General features: G+C 48.6%; 1 protein-coding gene across 1 annotated transcript; it reads right to left on the reverse strand.

Annotated features, from left to right (window-relative positions):
- Positions 1-15: 15 nt before the first annotated feature.
- Positions 16-18,652, reverse strand: Dusp4 (dual specificity phosphatase 4). Its single transcript, XM_004867652.4, has 4 exons — positions 17,809-18,652; positions 5,363-5,508; positions 4,333-4,552; positions 16-3,831 (listed from the first exon to the last, which is right to left on the reverse strand). The coding sequence occupies exons 1-4, from the start codon at positions 18,245-18,247 to the stop codon at positions 3,446-3,448; spliced, it is 1,191 nt and encodes a 396-aa protein (XP_004867709.1). The 5' UTR covers positions 18,248-18,652; the 3' UTR covers positions 16-3,445.
- Positions 18,653-18,882: the final 230 nt, after the last annotated feature.

Here is an 18,882-nt window from a genome sequence, read left to right on the forward strand (position 1 = left end):
AAACCAAGGCACAAGTGGTGGAAAATGTATTTATTTTTCTTCAAATGATCTTTTTCAAGCAATAAATAAAAACAGACATGTTGACTTTTCTAAAAACAACAAAAAAATCCCCTAAACTATATACATCCTACAGAATTACAGGTGTAAGAAATGTAGAAATGACACCACTCTACAAGATGGGGCTATTTACAAGTATTCCATTGCTGTCTTTATGAAGTCTCTTCATGAATGACTCAAACTCAAAGGCAGGGTACTCTGGAGGACAACCTTCAGGACAGACTCCATTTTTCTTGATAGACATGAAGATTTCAAGGAAAAACATCAGTATCTACACACTGCATTGAGTCTGCTAACAGCACTCCACAGCCCAGCTGGCTGCAAACGGCAGAGGGAATTCACTGAGCCAGGGACAAAACTCTGGCTGTGGCTTCAGGGAGACCCAGCCTCCAGCATCACCTTGCCATCCACAAGGAACGGCGGTCTTCCACACCTGGCTGCCCCTGGACAGCACCTGGGAACTTTGAAACATCCTCATGCCTGGGTAACACCGTTAGGAATTCTGCTTTACTTGGTCAGAAACGGCCTGGGTATTAGGATTTCAAAAGTTCCTCAGGTGATTCTGATAGCCAAGATAAACCACTGCTTCACTACTTCAGGCTTTGTTCCTTCCCCTTCCACTTGGAATCTGCCATCCTACTCCAAACCTACACCTTCCCAAGGGGTTAATATATTTTCTCATTGCTTCCTGACTTGAAAATGGGGCACCTGAGCTCAATGGCCTCAGGAAGGAAGGAATGAAGCTGGAAACTGCTCACCAGTGCTTCAGCCTTATATTGCTCTGTGGGGGAGTCCAGTCCATTCCTGTGACTCCTCCACAAACACCCAAGAGTCAAACAAGATCCTGGGAGGGAGTCAGCAGCATTCCTCATTATCTACAGTAAATACCCAATAAGCCTTTTGTGGTCAACAGCAAAGCTGCTAATCAGCATGGCAGTACTTTTGGCTATTACAGAAATTCACCAGCACCAGAAACTGCTTCATGGGAGGAACGGCTGCTTATCGAAACCCACTGGCCATTTAGACTGGCCCTATGGTAGTGTCTTCATCAGAGTAGTTCCAAGTCATCAAAGAGACTTCTGGTGGGAGATCAACAATAGAAACAGTTCCCTTGTTCAATCAAGCCAATGGCCTATTTTATTTCGAAGAGTCATGCTATTATCAAGTACAAAGAAAACAACTTTATAAATAGCTACTTGACACTGTGATAGAAGACTTCATTTGGGAAGCAGAGAAAGACATCTAGAGCTAATCCTGAGTTCCTACTATCCATGTAGTTGGGATCCAGTCTAAAAAAGGAGGACTGATTTGGCAAATGTACACTCATTGTATCAAAAGTGAGTCTATTCTGGGGGCCACCTGCCCCTCCTTGCTGGAGCCCCTCTGCCCTGCCCGTCTGTTCTTGGGACCAATGCCTTTTTCAGTGCAGAATTCACTTGCCTCACTCTTCACCAGACATGAAGTAACTTCCAGGAACAAAGGAAAAAGTGGCAATGTCCAAGTGTATTTATCTCTAAATGAGTCCGCCATCCGGGAACTTCAACCCCTTCCTGCCTCCCTATCAACTCTTTAGCCAAGCAGCTCCCAGAGAAAAAGGGCACCTCTGTTTTTTCTAAAAACAGGAAGTGAGAACTCTGGCCTCTCCCCAAGGAAGGGCTGCAGGCAGGCAGGAAGAATGATGTCGACACAGGTTCACAGAAAGAGACGTAATGAACCCGGGCCTGTCTGCAATGCCCAATGAGAAAGAACATTTCCACACAATTGTGACATTGAGGCTTGAGGTTACTTATGGGTGAGCAAGAATGTTCACCCATTCTTGAGAGCTAGACTCTCAAGGGGCTTTAAAAAATGCTCTCATTTCTAGACAAGTTTGCAATGACCTTTAATCCATAACAACACTGTTCCACAATACTACAAATGAAGTAACAAGTAGCTTCTGCCCTTCCCTCAAACCCTCCCCCCAGAAAAATGTCCTTTTCCTTCTAAAGCCATTCTCCCATTCCTTCATTTGGAAAGGCCCCTTAAAATCCCATTAGCCCAACTAAGGATTCAAAATGGTGCCCAAGTAACCATGATGCACTTCTCAGGAGCCAGCAGCTAGCCTTGGAGTCTGCCCCCACCTTGAAAGGGCCCTCTTGTCCTTCTAAACTTCAAGGAGACCGGAAATGTGGCATCCACTCCCCTCTTTATTCAAAAGAGGAAGGGCCTTTCAAAAATTCACCAAACTAGAATTTAATAACACAAGAATTTGTTGGTATACTTCATTTCAAATAAACCTCTTTAAATTAAAAACTTTGATTAATGTAAAAGACAGTATTTCAACTTACAAAAGGATTCATTTCAGGTATTGCTAGTGATCTAGTTTCCCCCACAGCCTTGCCAAATGATTTTGCTACAGGAAAATCTGAAGTGCACCCCAATTTTCCAGGAGCACCTTATATATAATATGGCATTTACCACAGACCACAAATGAGCCCTAGGCAGGTCTATGAAAAAAAATGCTCCAACCATCAAATGGATTATTGGAGAGAACAAGTTCTATGGTTATGGTCCATGTGCCCAGGAACCAGCCGCAAAAATAACTAAAAAGTAGTCCTCTCCTTCCTTTCCCCTCCCACCCCAACCTGCCTGCTGCTCAGTGGCGCCAAATGGACAGTGACCATGCAGACTACCACAGACCTACACAACACCATTTATCCCTCACTGTTTAGACCCCTTCATGCTCTTGTTCTCTGGTATTTGACATCAACATAAGTATATTCTAAATTCACTGTCACTAGGCTCCTTGTACTTACATACTCTGAGGAAATTCACAATAAATATTTTTATTTATTATTAAGCATAATTACTCACCTGTCGGTGAATAATTAGCAATGAAAACCATATTCTAGGATTCTTTTTAAAAAACAAAATTCCCGTGACTACAACAAAAGGACAAGCAGACAGAACCAGGCACTTCTGGCAAACTCATTTTCTTTGTCTCCCTTCCCCTTCCTCCCTCCCGCCTAATGAACTTGTTGGGCACGCTTGCCAGGGTCTGTGGGTTTCAGAACTTCAAGCCTTTCTGCTTAAAAAAATGAGGTAAGAAATTTCTACCTGAAAAGTAAAACTGACACATAAATCAATCCAAGGTCTTCCCTGGCCACTAATGCAGCCATTATTGCTCTAAATTGGAGTGTTTTGTTTGCTTTTAATGTGTGTTCAAAGTCCTTATTGCCATTCTAGCTGGCCCGTGGTTGGTTGGCCAAGGAGAAATGGATGGGAACAGGGCTTAGTCAGCTGCCCCAGCTGGTCCGTCCCTATCTGCTTCCCACACGTGTGGCTCACCCAGCCCTGGCTGGGGCCAACTCTGCATTCTGGGGCTCTGTGACTGGTTCTAACAGTGGTTCTAACAGCTGGGGGAGGTGGTGATGGGGCTGTGCAGGTACGGCAGGTTGCTGGGGGCCGAGTGCACACCCACAGACACTGGGAAGCTGAAGACGAACTGTGAGGTCGGGGTGGGGGTGGCTTTGCCCCGTTCCCGAAGGGGGCCGGAAGGGCTGGCAGCCTCCGCGGCACAGGACGTGGCCAGCACCTGGGACTCAAACTGCAGCAGCTGCCCCATGAAGCTGAAGTTGGGAGAGATGATGCTCCGGCGCTGCTTAACGAACTCAAAGGCCTCCTCCAGCCTCACCCGCTTCTTCATCATCAGGTAGGCGAGGCAGATGGTGGCCGAGCGAGAGATGCCTGCCTGGCAGTGCACCAGCACCCGCCCACGGCAGTCCTTCACTGCATCTGGGACAGAGAATGAAGCACATTAGGGCAGTCCGCAGACTTCATCCTGCACCACGTGGCATAAGCCAGGATGGGACCTGGGGACTCCCGCTGATTAAACAGCCATGCCAGGCTGGGAGAGGGTTCAGAATTCCACCTACCCTGAGGTATTTTGGAGACTTAACCAAAAAAGCACTCTGCTTGGCAAAAACACATGCCAGAGCAATCAGACCCCACCATACAGAAAAACAGTAGTGACCCAATCATCTTCTTTCCCATGCCAACCTCTTAGCATCATCTGTTCATCTAGAGCCATTCATGGAAAAGAGCACAAGCTCTGTAAGCCAAGGTGGGGAAGGTGTCTGTCATCCTATTCCCACCCCACAGTACCCAGTGGGCAGGACTTCCTGCTGGGGAAGAGGCAAATGGGCAGACCCACAACATCGAGGTCCCAGTGCTCCCTCTCACTCCCCCTCAGCCTGCCATCCTCGGCCCCAGGAACCCAGGGCCAAGCCGGCCTACCGATGTATTCAATGGCTTCCATGAACCAGGAGCTGATGTCAGCCTTGTGGTTGTCTTCCACAGGGATGCACTTGTACTGGTAGTGTCCTTCAAAGTGGTTTGGGCAGTCCGAGGAGACATTCAACAGGGCTGTGATCCCCAGGGCATCCAGCATGTCTCTGCGGGCAGCATGATAAGCACTGCCGAGGTAGAGGAAGGGGAGGATCTCGACAGGACCTCCCTGTAACAGAAAAGAGACAAAGGCCCGTAAACAACATGACTATAAGGTTTCCACGAAAAGGGCTGAAACACTGGAGACAGGGAGGGGAAGTCAGACCAGAGTGGAATTTCTATGTCCTGGAGAGATCCTGCTGAACATAGGATGCACACTGCTGCCTCTCTGCAGTTCTGCAGCTCTAATAGGAGTCTACACCTGCTGATCTGATCATCCCATCCAGTTTTTTGTTGTGTGATTTAGGGACTTATCTGTTTGGATATGTCCTCACTTAGCACATCAGAGACACATGGCTTAAAGTCATGATGAGATTCACTAGGCAGGTGCTGGACCCTGAAATTAACTCTCTGTCCATTAACTGGAAATGCTAGAAGGGCAGGCTTGGGAAAAATGCAGCAGCTTGAGAAGATTTCCTTAGGGGGAAGGTCGACCTTTTATAACCATTGGTATTGCAACTGACACCCATGTCGGGGGAAGCCTGCCTGCAGGGAGGACCAGGGACTCACCCCAAGGGGTGAACTCATAGCTTCCAGTATGGCAGGTCCTAGCTCATCCATTCATAACTGGAGACTAAGCCAGGGGGCAGTGTCTTTATATTTTTTCTTAAGTGACGGTAATAAAAGAAAGAAGGGAAACAATTGCAAAGAATAAACAACCCACGCCAGTACTCAAGGGTCACCACATTTTCCTCACATTGAAGCACTGTGTTTGAAGCCTTGGAAACATCTAAACTCTGAAAGGAAGGCTGCTCCATGTGTCCCTGCACTGTCCCTCCGCCCCTATCCCTGGCTCCCATGCTCCACACCCCAGGTCTACCTGGTCGTGCAGGGGAGTCCCACAGGAGCTGCAGCCCAGGTCCAAAGGTTCTGTGGCACTGGGGGGGATAGGAGGCGGGATGGCTGCCAGGGCCTTGGTTTTAGAACAGAATTCTGGGTACTCAGAGGAAAACCTCTCATAGCCACCTGTAAAGGAGAAAGAAACATAGGTTAACAAGGCCAGTAAACCAGCAGGAAGCCAAAAAGAACTGGAATTGTACCAGCTACAAAGAGCTGGTGGGGAAGGTGGGGAGCTGTCTGGCTCCATGTCTGCCACTAGGTGGTGCTGTGTGCCTAGCGATGAAGGTTGCAAGAGCGCTCCAAAGAGCAAGAGTCTGTGATTGGCCAGGACCTCAGATTGGGAAGACGCTGAGGAGTTCCGAAAAGCTTGAGGTGAGGGTTTAGAATTCCAGGTGGGACAAAGACACACAAAGAAACGTGTAGGGGACATCCCGAGGCACTCTTCAGGGCGGCTCCTCAGGCAGGAACCAGCCCTAGGCGTGGGGAGATGACCATCATTAATTACTCTTGGCTCCAGCTCTTCCTCTGGAAAGCATGTCCCTGAACTCAGGCCCTCTGGGTCTCAGAAATGGAGCAGATGCCAGGTGGCCAGCCGCATGCTTCTATATAAACCAGTCCTTCCCAGCACGTTCAGTTGCAGGGCAAGGAAAGATTTGTTGATCTGAGACTGCAAGCCCTGGAGTGGCTGGTGCTGGGATTATCCTCCAGGAAAGGAGGTTTTTGAAATCAAAAACATGAAGGGCCAACCCATCTGGGCCGGCGGCACCTCTGCCTGAGAGGAAGGCAGACAGAGCCCTCTCAGAGGACAAACACCCTGTGAGCCTCCGGTGTTCCATGATTTCCACAACTCTGTGGGTAGCTACCAATCAACTGTGGGAGTCTGGCCCTGCCTTTATTTATTTCGCCGTTTCTGTGGGACCAGAAGTTCTAGCAGTTCACAAGCATATTAGGCGGCAACCATCCTAACACAGTCCCATTCAGGTAACCTCCAGGGACAAGCTGGCCGGGGGTCCTAGGAGAGGCAGTGAGCTGGGTTAGCCTTTCTGACTATGTCACAAGGCCGCCAGCCCCAGGACTCTTCCAAGGAGCAGCACGTGACCACTAGCCAAGAACTCGCTCCCGATCCCAGCCCTAAAACACTGCATCCTGCTGGTGCTCCTGAGGGGAAGGAAAATTATTCTTTGCCACATCATAAGGCTTACAGAAACAGGGCGCCCATTTTTCTCCTCCACCCCCTCCCCTGGGATATAAATGGTATCTCTGTGGTCACAGGCCCTCCTTCCTGCTGAGTCACAGTGCCTCCCTGGGTGGAAAACCTGCTGGCCAACCAGTGCTGCCAGCCTCCGGTTCGCGTTGACCTTAGGGCCACCTCACCCCAAGAGCACCCCCAGTAGAACCCCACCTGACCCCTTCCATAGAAGGCTGCCAACACTGCTGCCTGAAGTGCAGACACCAGAGAGCGGGGGAAGACGGGGCTGAAAAATGTCTGTCTCCAAGTCCCTTGTGGGCCTCTGTGCCAGGAAGCCTCAGTCAATGCCTGCCACCTTTGGAGAAGGGAAGGGGCAATGGACTGATAAGACAAACTGTGGTGGAACATCTATGTCGATAGCCATCGCTGGTCATTCTCTATACTTCTATAGGACCTGAAAAACTTTAAACCAAAGGATCTTTGTGTCTATTACATAATCCAGACATAGCAAAACACACGGTAAAAAACAAAGGCAAAGTCTGCCAGTGGTATCCAGCCCAAGCTTCCCACCTAGAAGGCAGATAATTGTCCCACCCAGAAGTGAATGGTGGGCCTGGCACTGCCGGGGCAGGGTTGAAGATCAGAGTGGCTCAGAGCATGCTCTCCCCACTGTGAGGCGGGTCAGAACCAGACCTGGCTGAATTTCCAGAAAGGGCACAGGCCCTGCAGTCAAACTGTGACTCATCTGCTGTGCGGCCTTCACCCATGTCCAGCCTCTCTGAGCCTCCTCCTGGTCGGTAAAAAGTGATCCATCATCTTTCCTCCACAGAGTCCCTGGAAGACTGATTCTAACAGCCAGCGCTCTGCATCTGGCCTTGAGCAGACACTTAATGAAGACGTCCTTTCTCAGCACCTATGCTGAGATGTCCCTCAACAGAGCTCCTCAAAGACCCAAGAGGACCAAGGGGACCTTGTGAGTTACATTATCAACTTCCTAGCTTCCCCTCAGGCCTCTTCTCTGGGTCTGCCTGCTGGGCTCCCAGAAGTATGGACCCTGCAGTCAGAGGAAGGGCCAGTATCTCACTTTCTGACTCCGCCTTCCCTTTTAGGAATTCGCATCTGCCACCTCCGAGTCAATTAGCCAGCTTAGCAGAGCCTCCAGGAGGAATCCGAGGCAAGGCCAAATGGGCAGGGCTGGTGGCCCTGAGGTGGGGAAGATGTCTCCTGTGTCATATTCTCTCCCTCAGGTGGAGGGTTAACAGGACAGACAAGACTGCCTAGAAAAAACAGAGTGTAAAACAAGTGATTACTCCAAAGTCAGTTCCCTCTGGGGGGGGCCGTCAAAGAAACTAAGGGCTGAAGCAGCTTAGCCTGAGGGACAGGGGCACTGGCAAGTCCTTCTCCTGGAGAGCCCGCAGCACCTCCCCACCCTCAGCTGCTGCTAGCTTTGGGGCTCTGTGGCTGGATAAGAGGAGCCTGCAGGACAGGGAAGTCACGGTTATGGGGAACATGAGCACAGTGGGCATTTACTCACGAGAGAGGGAAGAAGCCACTCAAGTCTACACCTCAAAAGGCCACAGCCCTGGAGCCATCTCTGGCTATCATCTATGTCGATAAAAATTATAGCCATTGTGGGCTGCCAGGCTGAGTTCTATCCCCAGCACTATGGGGAAAAATATAAAAAGGCATTGTGAAAAGGTAATGCTGATTGTACAGTGTACTTTCTACAAGTCCACCAGCCCCAGCATTTAGTTTAGGGCCTCGAAGCCGTACTTACACCCTGGCTGTGCCGGGCCCAACCCGCTGCTCTACCATCTCAGCCTTTCACCCCTAGCCATGGCCTCCTCCTGAAGGCACAGGCTGCTGGTGTCCCAAAGTGAAACACAGATGGAAATGGATCCCAACAGGACACCACTGACATTTCACAAACTCGGCTCTTATCACAGGGATTTCTTTCCAGCGAGGTCATCCAGGAGACATGACCAACATTTCTTTAAAAAAAGAAATACAATAGAATGGGAATTAGTAGAAAGCACTGTGTCTGAAGAGCATATCATTTCACGTCACTTTATTTCAGGAGTGCATGCATTTATCCCTCTGGGGATCATGATGGAAATCCAACACAGGGAATGTGTGTAGGAAGATTGCTGTCCCACTTCCCTCCACCCTCCTATCCATTCCCATGTTGACACAGTACAAGTATCACAGCCACAGCAGCTGGTTTTAGATCACATTTTATCCAAAGCTGATTTCCATCACATACTCTGCCCTATGTCTCCTACAGGTGTCCAAAAGCAGATAGAGACAGATCTGGGGACAAGCCCCAGTGCTAGTTGTAGAACAAGCACTTTCAGACATGTGCCCTTAAAATGATTTCCAGACTGTAATGATGTCTAAGTTTCAATACTGTGTGATTCTAAATGTCCACAATCTACTTATTTCCTGGTCAGTCTGGCCAGCTTCCAAGCAGCAGGTACAGTACCTAAAATCTGTGTTTCTATCTTGTGAATAAACTTTGCTAATAAATATGCTCATGAATTTTGACCTGCTTTTCCTGTCTTTAAGAATATACTTCCTATTCTTAAGTTTCTGAACTTCAAAATCCCGAAGGACAAAAAGGAATGATTTCGATGCAAAACTTATAGAAATAACTACACCTACATTTCAGCTCCCTAAGCTTTTCCTTTCCTCTTGCTCACACTCAGTAAGGCAATTTTCTAAGTTTAATAAACACACACCCAGCCACAAATCCGCTAGAACTGCTGACCCCTGGAAGGAACAGGAGATCATTAATGCAAAGTGTTTTACAAAGAGAAGGCTGATGAGTGCTGATAATGCAGCCATAATAGGACTTGCAATGGGCTCTGGGATGGATAAAACTGTCTTGTGCAGTTTATACAAGTAAATGATAATGCCAGTACAACATACAGGAATCTATGCTATGGGACACAATGAAAGCAGTTCTACGAGGAAATTCATAGCAGTGAATACCCATATTAGGAAAACAGAGAGAACTCAAATAAACAACCTAATGCAGAACCTCAAGCTCCTAGAAAATGAGCATAACAAACCCAAAGCTCATACAAGAGAGGAAATTATAAACATCAGAGCAGAAATCAATGCAATGGAGACTAAGAGAACAATACAAAAAAAAAAAAAATCAATAAATCAAAGAGTTGGTTTTTCAAAAGAATAAATAAAATCGATAAGTCTTTAGCCAACCTTATCAAAAAAAGGAAAGAAAAGGCTCAAATCCATGCAATTAAGAATGAAAAAGCAGGGGCCAGGGATTTAGCTCAGTAGTTTCAGCGCCTGCCACGCAAGCACAAGGTCCTGAGTTCGATACCTGGTACCAAAAAAAAAAGAACGAAAAAGCTAAAGTCACAACAGATGGAACAAATCCAGAGGATCATCAATACCTACTTCGAGAACCTGTACTCTAATAAAATGGAAAACACAGAAGAAATGGACAGATACCTAGATACATACAAATTACCAAAGTTAAATGAAGATATAGAAATTCTAACCACCCCAATTACAATGAGTGAAATTGAAACCATAATTAAAAATTTACCAACAAAAAAAGCCCAGGTCTTGATGGCTTCACTCCTGAATTCTACAAGACATTTAAAGAAGAACTATCACCATTACTCTTTAAACTCATCAATGAATTTGAAAGGGAAGCAACACTTCCAAATTCATTCCTGGAAGCAAGTGTTACTTTGATTACAAAACCAGGGAACGATACAACCAAAAAAGAGAACTACAGGCCAATCTCCCTAATGAACATAGATGCAAAAATCCTCAACAAGATACTGGCAAACAGAATTCAGAGAGTCATCAAGAAGATCATACACCCTGACCAAGTCAGATTTATCCCAGGGATGCAAGGATGGGTCAATATATGTAAATCAATAAATGTAATACACTATATTAACGGAGTCAAGGACAAAAACCATATGATCATCTCAATAGATGCAGAAAAAGCATTCGACAAAAATCCAACACCCATTCATGACAAAAACCCTACAGAAAATTGGAATAGAAGACCTTTATCTCAACCTGATTAAGGCTATCTATGAAAAATCAACAGCCAACATCATACTAAATGGTCAAAAACTGAAAACTTTCACGCTAAAATCAGGAACAACACAAGGATGCCCACTATCACCACTCCTGTTCAAAATAGCTCTGGAAACATTAGCCACAGAAATTAGAAAAAAGAAAGAAAGAAAAGAAATAAAGATAGGAAAGGAGAAGTTAAACTGTCAGTATTTGCTGACGATATGATACTTTACATAGAAGACCCAAAAAGCTCCTCCAAAAGACTTCTAGACTTAATTGACAGATTCACTAGAGTAGCTGGATACAAGATCAACACTCAAAAAACAGCCTTCTTGTACAAAAATAACACTCACTGAGAGAGAAATTAAGGAAACAATTCCTTTTACAATAGCATCCAAAGAAATGAAATATCTAGGAATCAATCTAACAAAGGAAGCAAAAGACCTCTAAACTGAAAACTACAGCACTCTGAAAAAAAGAGATCGAAGAGGATATAAGAAAATGGAAAGACATCCCTTGTTCGTGGGTAGGAAGAACCAATATACTTCCAAGACTGCTATATAGATCTAATGGAATGTCAATTGAAATTCCAACAATATATTTCACAGGACTAGAGAAAACAAACCAAAAATTCATTTGGAACCAGAAGAGACCTAGAATAGCAAAAGCAATTCTAGGCGACAGAGACATGGCTGGGGGTATCACAATACCCAACTTAAAACTATACTACAAAGCTACTGTGATCAAAACAGCATGGTACTGGCAAAGAAACAGACCCGAGGATCAGTGGAACAAATTAGAAGATGCAGAAACAACTCCAGACATACTCAGCCACCTCATCTTTCACAGAGGAGCCAGCAACCCTCATTGGAGGAAAGATAGCCTGTTTAATAAATGGTGTTGGGAAAACTGGATTTCAACCAGCCAAAGATTAAAACTAGACCCCTGTCTTTCACCATGCACTAAACTAAGATCGAAGTGGATTAAAGATCTAAATATTAAAACAGAAACACTAAACTTGATGGAAAATAAGTTAGGTAGAACTCTTGAAGACATTGGCATAGGAAAAGACTTTATGAACAAAACCTCAGTAGCACAGGAACTAGCACAAGAATCAACAACTGGGATCTCATCTGATTAAAAAGCTTCTGCACTGCAAGAGAAACCACCAGAAGAGCTAAGAGACAACCTACAATGTGGAAAAAAAATTTTAGCAGCTGTACCTCAGACAAAGAACTACTATCTAGAATATATAAAGAACTGAAAAAAATCAGATCCCCCCAAATTTAAAGACCCAATTCGAAAATGGGCATCTGAAATGAACAGACATTTCTCAGACAAAGAAGTAAAAGCAGCAAATAAACACATGAAAAAAATGTTCAACATCACTGGTCATTCGAGAGATGCAGATGAAAACAACTCTGAGATTCCACCTCACCCCAGAAAGAATGGCTGCTATTAAGAAATCAACCAATAACAAATGTTAGCCGGGGTGTGGGGAGAAAGGAACCCTTCTCCATTGTTGGTGGGAATGCAGACTGGTGCAACCACTGTGGAAATCAGTATGGAGATACTTCAAAGAACTAGGGCTAGAGGTCTCATTTGACCCAGCTATTCCCCTGCTGGGGATCTTCCCCAAAGAATTAAAAGAATCATACCACAGTGATATATGTGCACCCATGTTTATAGGGGCACAGTTTGTAATACCTAAAGCTTAGAAACACCCCAAGTGCCCATCAACTGGAAACAGGATAAAGAAAATGTGAGTTTTTTAATAAAATGGAGTACTACTCAGCCATAAAGAATGAGAAACTAGAGATATTTATAGCTAAATGGATGCATATTGAGGCCATACTCTAAAGTGAAATAAATAGAACACACATTTGTAAATACCGAATTTTCTCTAGTGTGAGAAACTGAAAGTGTAAATAAGGATTAAAATAATTAAAACGAATAATTGATAATTTGAAATAGGAGGAAAAGGTCCAAAGGGGTAGGGGAAGTAGGAGGGGAAGGGGAAAGGAATGAAGGGAAAGGAAAAATTATGAGAATTGGAAAAAATGGAAACAAAGTCTTTGTAAATAGGGAAGGGTGGAGGGGATGGAAGGGAGTACAGGGAACGGGGAAAAAATAAGAACCAAGATACATCATGTACAGGTACAAGCACCCAATGATAAATGTAAACGTACTGTATACCTAAAATGTACCAATAAAAGAATTTAAGCAAAAAAAAAAAAAAAAAAAGAGAGAGAAAACAACAACAAAAAAATTGCCCTGTGGTAGATCTTAACAGGGTGGCCACTTTGTGCATCTCAACAACACTCAGTATCAGCCACTCCCTGACAGGTCTTGTGACCCTACTCTGGCCTAGCAATGAAGTCTGGGTTGTTTGAAGGTGATTTGCCTTTGGGAACTTTGATTTATGTAAAAGTTTACTCATGCACCCATGTGAATGCTGAACATTGTTTTAAAATGTATGTAAAATTCTCCCAAGGTAAGAATGTGGTCCCATCTCACCTTGGGACTTCACAGAGATTGAAGTCCAAAGCCAGGGGGCTGGTTCTCACAAATGGGGGATGGGGTCTTGTCTGCAGGCTCTCCCAATCCTTTGGTGCTATCTGCTGTGTTTAGCAGCCAGCTTCCGCAGGAGAGTGAACTTCTCTTCCGGCCATGCTTCCTCTTTGTTAGCTGGAACTCCTCCCAATAAGGAAACTGGCTATCTGGTTTCAGATGTTCTGAGTTTTTAAAAGAATTTCTTGGCTCCTTAAAATGGCCACCCTTTCTCTGTCCCTATTTTCTTTCTTTTTGTTAAATGTGTTAAATAAATTTTATTTTATTTTATACCATTTCCCCCTCAAGCCCTGTGCAGTGTTGGTGGGTGCAGCCCACCTCTCCTATAAGAGGGAGCATAAGGCCAGGAGGCCAATGGTCTTCTTCATGATCTGGTCTATACTCTTAATTCACACCTACACCACAGTTTTAGTAACTTCTGTTAGCTGGAAACATATAGTTCTTGTGACACCTAACTTTGTAGATTTTCTTCATTCATTGTAATTATGTAACAAATAATAACAGAGTTGGAAATAATCTTCAATATTTACCATTTTATCATTCTAACATTCCCAATCCTTGGATGAGGACTGTGTTATGTTTGCAAACAGAAAACTCTGTCACTTTCCCTTTGCATATAAAAGATTTGAAAGCTATGTGTTGGATGCCACTGAAACAGCTGGCGATGAAGACAGAGAATAAAGACAGGAGTAGGTCACCAGGGTCACCAGGCTCCTTCCTGGGCACCCCTCCCCCTCCAATTCAAAGTAGGTCAGGCCCAGGGGCTTTAAGGAGGGGACAGAATAGGAGAGTTCCAAGCGGAAGGAAGAAACTGGAATATCTAGATAAGGGATAGCAAACTTTCTAGAGCTTTCAATGGTACAGTCCACTGCAGCACAGGTGCCATAGGTTTGCCAACACTGATCTAGATGATCTTCCCAATCGCTCTCAACAGCTCCAGCAGTATAAGAGATAACAAAAGCCAGGAGATAACAAAAGCCAGGAGGTGAATTCCAGACAGAAACGGGGGAAGATAACATTTTTATACCTGAAATCTTTTTGTGTAACAGATTAATCTGTTTAAGATTATTTAAGGATACTGGGCTAAAGAATGGCTTCTACTGAGGTAAGAAAATTTTTCTCTTGCTTTTTGTTTGTTTGATTTTAAAGGCCATGGGGAATCTAAACCCAAAGATTTATGGGGAGAAAGGGATTTCAAAAGAGACATGCACTGTGATGACGTCTGAAAAACTTAAGTTTCTAAACTGTCCCCAAAGATGCCTTACAAGACTTTAAGTTAAAAGAGGTTTAAAAAAATGACTCCAGGGGTCGGGGATTTAGCTCAGTGGTTCCGCTGCCTGCCTGGCAAGCTCAAGGACCGGTGTTCAATCCCTGGTACCAAAAAAGGGGGTGGGGGGGAAGACTCCAATTAGAATCTCTTACTAGTAAAAAATAAAATATGGTAGGATTTTTATTACTTCTTTTAGCACAACTTGGTTAGTACCAGCAAATGTACAGTATAAGGAGAGCTTTACTGTACTCAGTAAAGTTTACTCCTGTCTTTTCTAATTCTTGCTTGTGGGATCAGTTACTAACTCCCTGAAACAAGTAACCAATCACTCTGTTTCAAAGTGGCAGAAACAGGAGAACTAGGTTATCAAACACAGTCGATGATTTCAGGGCTCCAAATAACCTGTTGTTTTTACTGTCCCCACCTGCCCACCAAGGATGGCAGACACCCACCGCCACTGGATGTGCCACTTGTCCCTCCTGCCCCTCTCCCTCCACGTCACCGCACACAGACTCAGAGACCTAAGTGTCCACAGTTCCCGAGCCGGAAAATACAAAGAGTAATCCCAGTGGGAACCAATCAACCAACCCTTAAGCAATTCAGGTATTTACTGAAGATTATCTAAAGGGCTTTTCCTTCTCAGCGTTCCCCTTAGGGCCCTGGGCTATGATCCCCTCCCAGGAAGCCTCATCTCCTCCACAGGGCTGCTTTCTCCACGAGGAAGCCAAGTCTCTGGGAATGGGCACCCTAACTTTCCTTCCTAGGCCACTCCTTCCCACAGGCTTGTGGCAGCAGACATGGGCAATTTCTTTCAACCTTCTCTAGGGTTGCCTTCCCTTAGCCCGCAGGCAAGGAGAGAGGAGGAAGAGGAACCGAGTTAAAGACAGCCCAGATCCACACACACATAGACCTAAGCAAGTAAACAAATAAGGCCCAGTTCTCCAGTTCTACCAGCCTTCGGACCAGGGCTAGAAGATCCCTCACCTCTGAATTTTTCAAGCTTGCTCCCAAGGTCAGCTGAACTGGAGCGGGGCGGGGGGGTGCGGGGTGGATGGATGAGGGGTGTCCTGAAGAGACTGAGGCCCAGGCCTAGAAACCCCTCACATCCACCCGGGAGCTCGAGACCCAAGAGAGGAAGGAGGTGCTCCCCCCGCCCCACAGGGACAAACAGCAAGAGGCGGGCTCGAAAGGAAATGCTTCTTTTCCGCAGGTCAGGAATTTCGCCACACTGTCATTCAGCCCTGAGGCAGCCCTTCCCACCCAGTCTGTCAGAGTTGGCCTCTCCCGGAATCTCCAGCGCTGAGCGGCTCTCAGAACCCTTCTAGCTCGGGCGCGTGGGGGCGGGTTGTCTCCGAGGGTACACCTTAAAATTTTGCCTCCCTCCCCGGAACCAGGGCCAAAGCTCGGGCGCGTGGGGGCGGGTTGTCTCCGAGGGTACACCTTAAAATTTTGCCTCCCTCCCCGGAACCAGGGCCAAAGTGTCCGCGACGCCTGAAGCCCAAGGGCCAGGCTGCCGCCCTCAGGACAGCGCCCTCCGGATTTCGTCCAGGAAGAAAAACAAAACAAATCCTGCCTGCCAGCACAAGGGGCGGCGGCCAGCCCAGCCCCGGGGCGTTTTTGCGTGTCCGGGGTTCACGGTGGGATGGATGGCGCGCGCTCCAGCTCGAAACCAGGTGGCCCGCGAGGGCTGAGGACTCTGGGCGCACCGCACCACGGCCAGCCGCTCCTCGCGAAGGGGCCTGCATCCAGAAGGAAAACCTCTCGTCTTCCCCACCCGCGCCAGCAGCAGGCCAGGCAGAGCTGAGAGCCCTAACAATAGCGCAGACGCCAGCCTGGTTGTCTGAGCTGGACCTGGCCGTGGCCGGCTCAGGGTGAGCGAGGCCAGCCTTCTTCGCCCGCTCCAGGACAAACCCCTTCCAGGGACTGGCTCCTAAAGCGCTTTGAGTTTAAGGGAGGGGGTCTGAGCTCAACTGGAGGTGCAAAAAGCGGCCCTCAGGGAAAAAGAAAGAAAAATCAGCAAAATCGCCTTAGCAGTTCAACCATAGGTCAACAGCATTTCCCCAGCAGCTGACAGGTCAAATGGTCAGGAAACAACTGCCGAGAACAAAGCCCCCCGCTGTTCAGCAGGGGCAAGCCCGGCTAGCCGCACTGAGCAGTTTTGTTGTGCTTTTTGGAAGGGGCGGGAGGTTTCCGCCCCCCCCCCCCTCCCGTCCCTTCCCCTGGGGCGCAGAGGTCGGAGGAGGAAAGGAGGGGGCGAGGGTGCCTTGGGGAGAGCTGCATCTCTTTGATGACGCGAGTCTGAAACGCCTCTGGGTTCGGAAGCGAAGACTGGACCCCGGCGAAAGAATGCGCGGAATGCGCCCCGCGGGAGGAGGGGGCGCGGCGCGGCAGGGGGCGCCCCTACCCTACGAGCTCAGCCTGTCCCGCCCCGAACGCTACGAGCCCAGCCCAGCCCGCCCGGCAGGTGCTGCCCGCGAGATCTCTCCAGAGACTCGGGTTAGGAGAGTACGAGGTCCTTTCGGAGTTTCGGATCGCCAGATTTGACAACTCACCCACCCACCTCCGCTGCCCGCCCGCCACCGAGACTTTTGCCAGGGTTCACTTAAATTGAGCACGCGCCGCCATCAGATAGTCAAGAATAGTGTCTAAACAAAAGATCGTAATTCTCCGCTGCGGGGATTGGCAGGGGGCACGGTTCCACCTCCCCCCTCCCAACCCAGTCCTTCAACCTCTGGCTCCGGGAGCCGGGGTCTAGTCCGGGGAGTGAGGAGTTGGCCACCTTCCAGGAGACTTCGGACTTGGGCAGCGGGCGGCGACACGCGCATCGCTCCGACACGGTCTGCCACCCCATTTTCGTTTCTACGTTTACCAAGGGCTGGCTGCCAGTGGAACTTGCCGGGCCAATCGCACCTTAGCGCTCACTCCTTTACCCCATTCCCCATCTCATATTCTCGGGGTGAGACTCAGTACCCGGCCCAAGCACGCCAAGCCAGCTGGCCTATCTTGTCCCCATCCTCACCGCACCAGGAGCACTTTCCGGGACTCAACGATGGGCTGCAGAGAGGAGTCGTTTCACTCTCCACGCCAGAACTCAGGGAGTGTAAATAAACGCGGTATCGTGCCAGGACGCACGAGGAATTGCAGGTGACCAGGGAAACGCGCAGCACATCCCCGAGGACTAGGAGCTTGCATTAGCAACGCTCTCGCGCAAAGCGACGCGCGCAGGGATCCTTGCTGCCTGGAGTTACCCGGGTACTCCTTCCCATGCTAAATAAGGCGCAGGCCGCCAGGCCCCCTACAACTCCCCTCCCCGGTGTTCACGTTAATTTACCTTTGAGGAGGCAGATGTCTGTGCGCTCGGCGTTGCGGCGCAGTGCCTGCACCACCAGCGACACGGTGCTGTCTTCGCGGAGGCTCTCGGCGCGCGGGCTGCGCTCGTCGTAGACGATGACTGCCGAGTAAAGGCCGGAGCGCAGACGGGCGCGCACCTCCTCCTCGGCCGGCAGGATCTGCTCCAGGCTCACAGAACCCTTGGCCCGCCGCCGCACGATGGTGTTGCAGCGCACGTTGACCGAACCTCGGATGTAGCCCGCGCTGTGCGCCAGGAACGGTCTGCAGTCGAGCAGTAGGCACTTGCCGCCGCTCAGCAGCCCCAGCGCGCCGTGGCTGCCGCTGCCGCTGCCACTCGCGCCGCCGCCGTTCTCGTCCCGGTTCATCAGCCTTTTGAGCATGCTGCAGTCCATCTCCCGAAGCTCCTCCATCGTCACCATGGTCGCCGGGAACCGCAGCTGCTGGGGACAAGAGGAGGCGAAGGACACTCGGGCCAACGAGGCTACAGGAAGGCGCGTGCGAGCGAGGGCTGAGCGGAGACGACTGCACTAGTGACCGCCAACTCGGCCCCTAGAGGCTCCCCGGGCCAACCTCTTCTCCCCAGTCCCCTTCTGCCCGCAGCCTCGCGGTTACATAGCAGTTCGGGCGGCCTCGGGAGCCAAGACGGGCGGGCGCCCTGCGCGGACGGGAGGAGGCGGGGAGGGGAGTGTGTTTACGGTAGAGGACCACCCGGCGCCCTTCTGTTGTTGCCTTGAGTGTGTTTCGCCGGCTGCGCTGCTCCTGCTGCCGCCCGCGCGCGTTACCGTTCCCTATACTCCGCCAGAGCTCAGCGCACTGCCCCAGGCAGACTTCCCTCTTCGGCTTAAGGATTTATTAATGCTCCTCTGCACTCCCGGGGGAGGTAAATCATTACTACCTCCCGAGACTCCGCCCCTTTCCATTCTCGGCCGGGTGCCGCCCCGCTCGCTCGCGGCCCGTCCCCCCGCCCCCTCCTCCCGTCCCCTCCTCCGCGGCGGGTGAATGGAACGCCAGCCGCTCGCGCCGGGTCACGCGGACGCGACGTCACAAAGACGGG

This window comes from Heterocephalus glaber, unplaced genomic scaffold, assembly GCF_053883595.1.
Source record: "Heterocephalus glaber isolate CG9 unplaced genomic scaffold, H.glaber_assembly_v1.0 deba00001461, whole genome shotgun sequence".
In the NCBI taxonomy this organism is placed as follows: Eukaryota; Metazoa; Chordata; class Mammalia; order Rodentia; family Bathyergidae; genus Heterocephalus; species Heterocephalus glaber.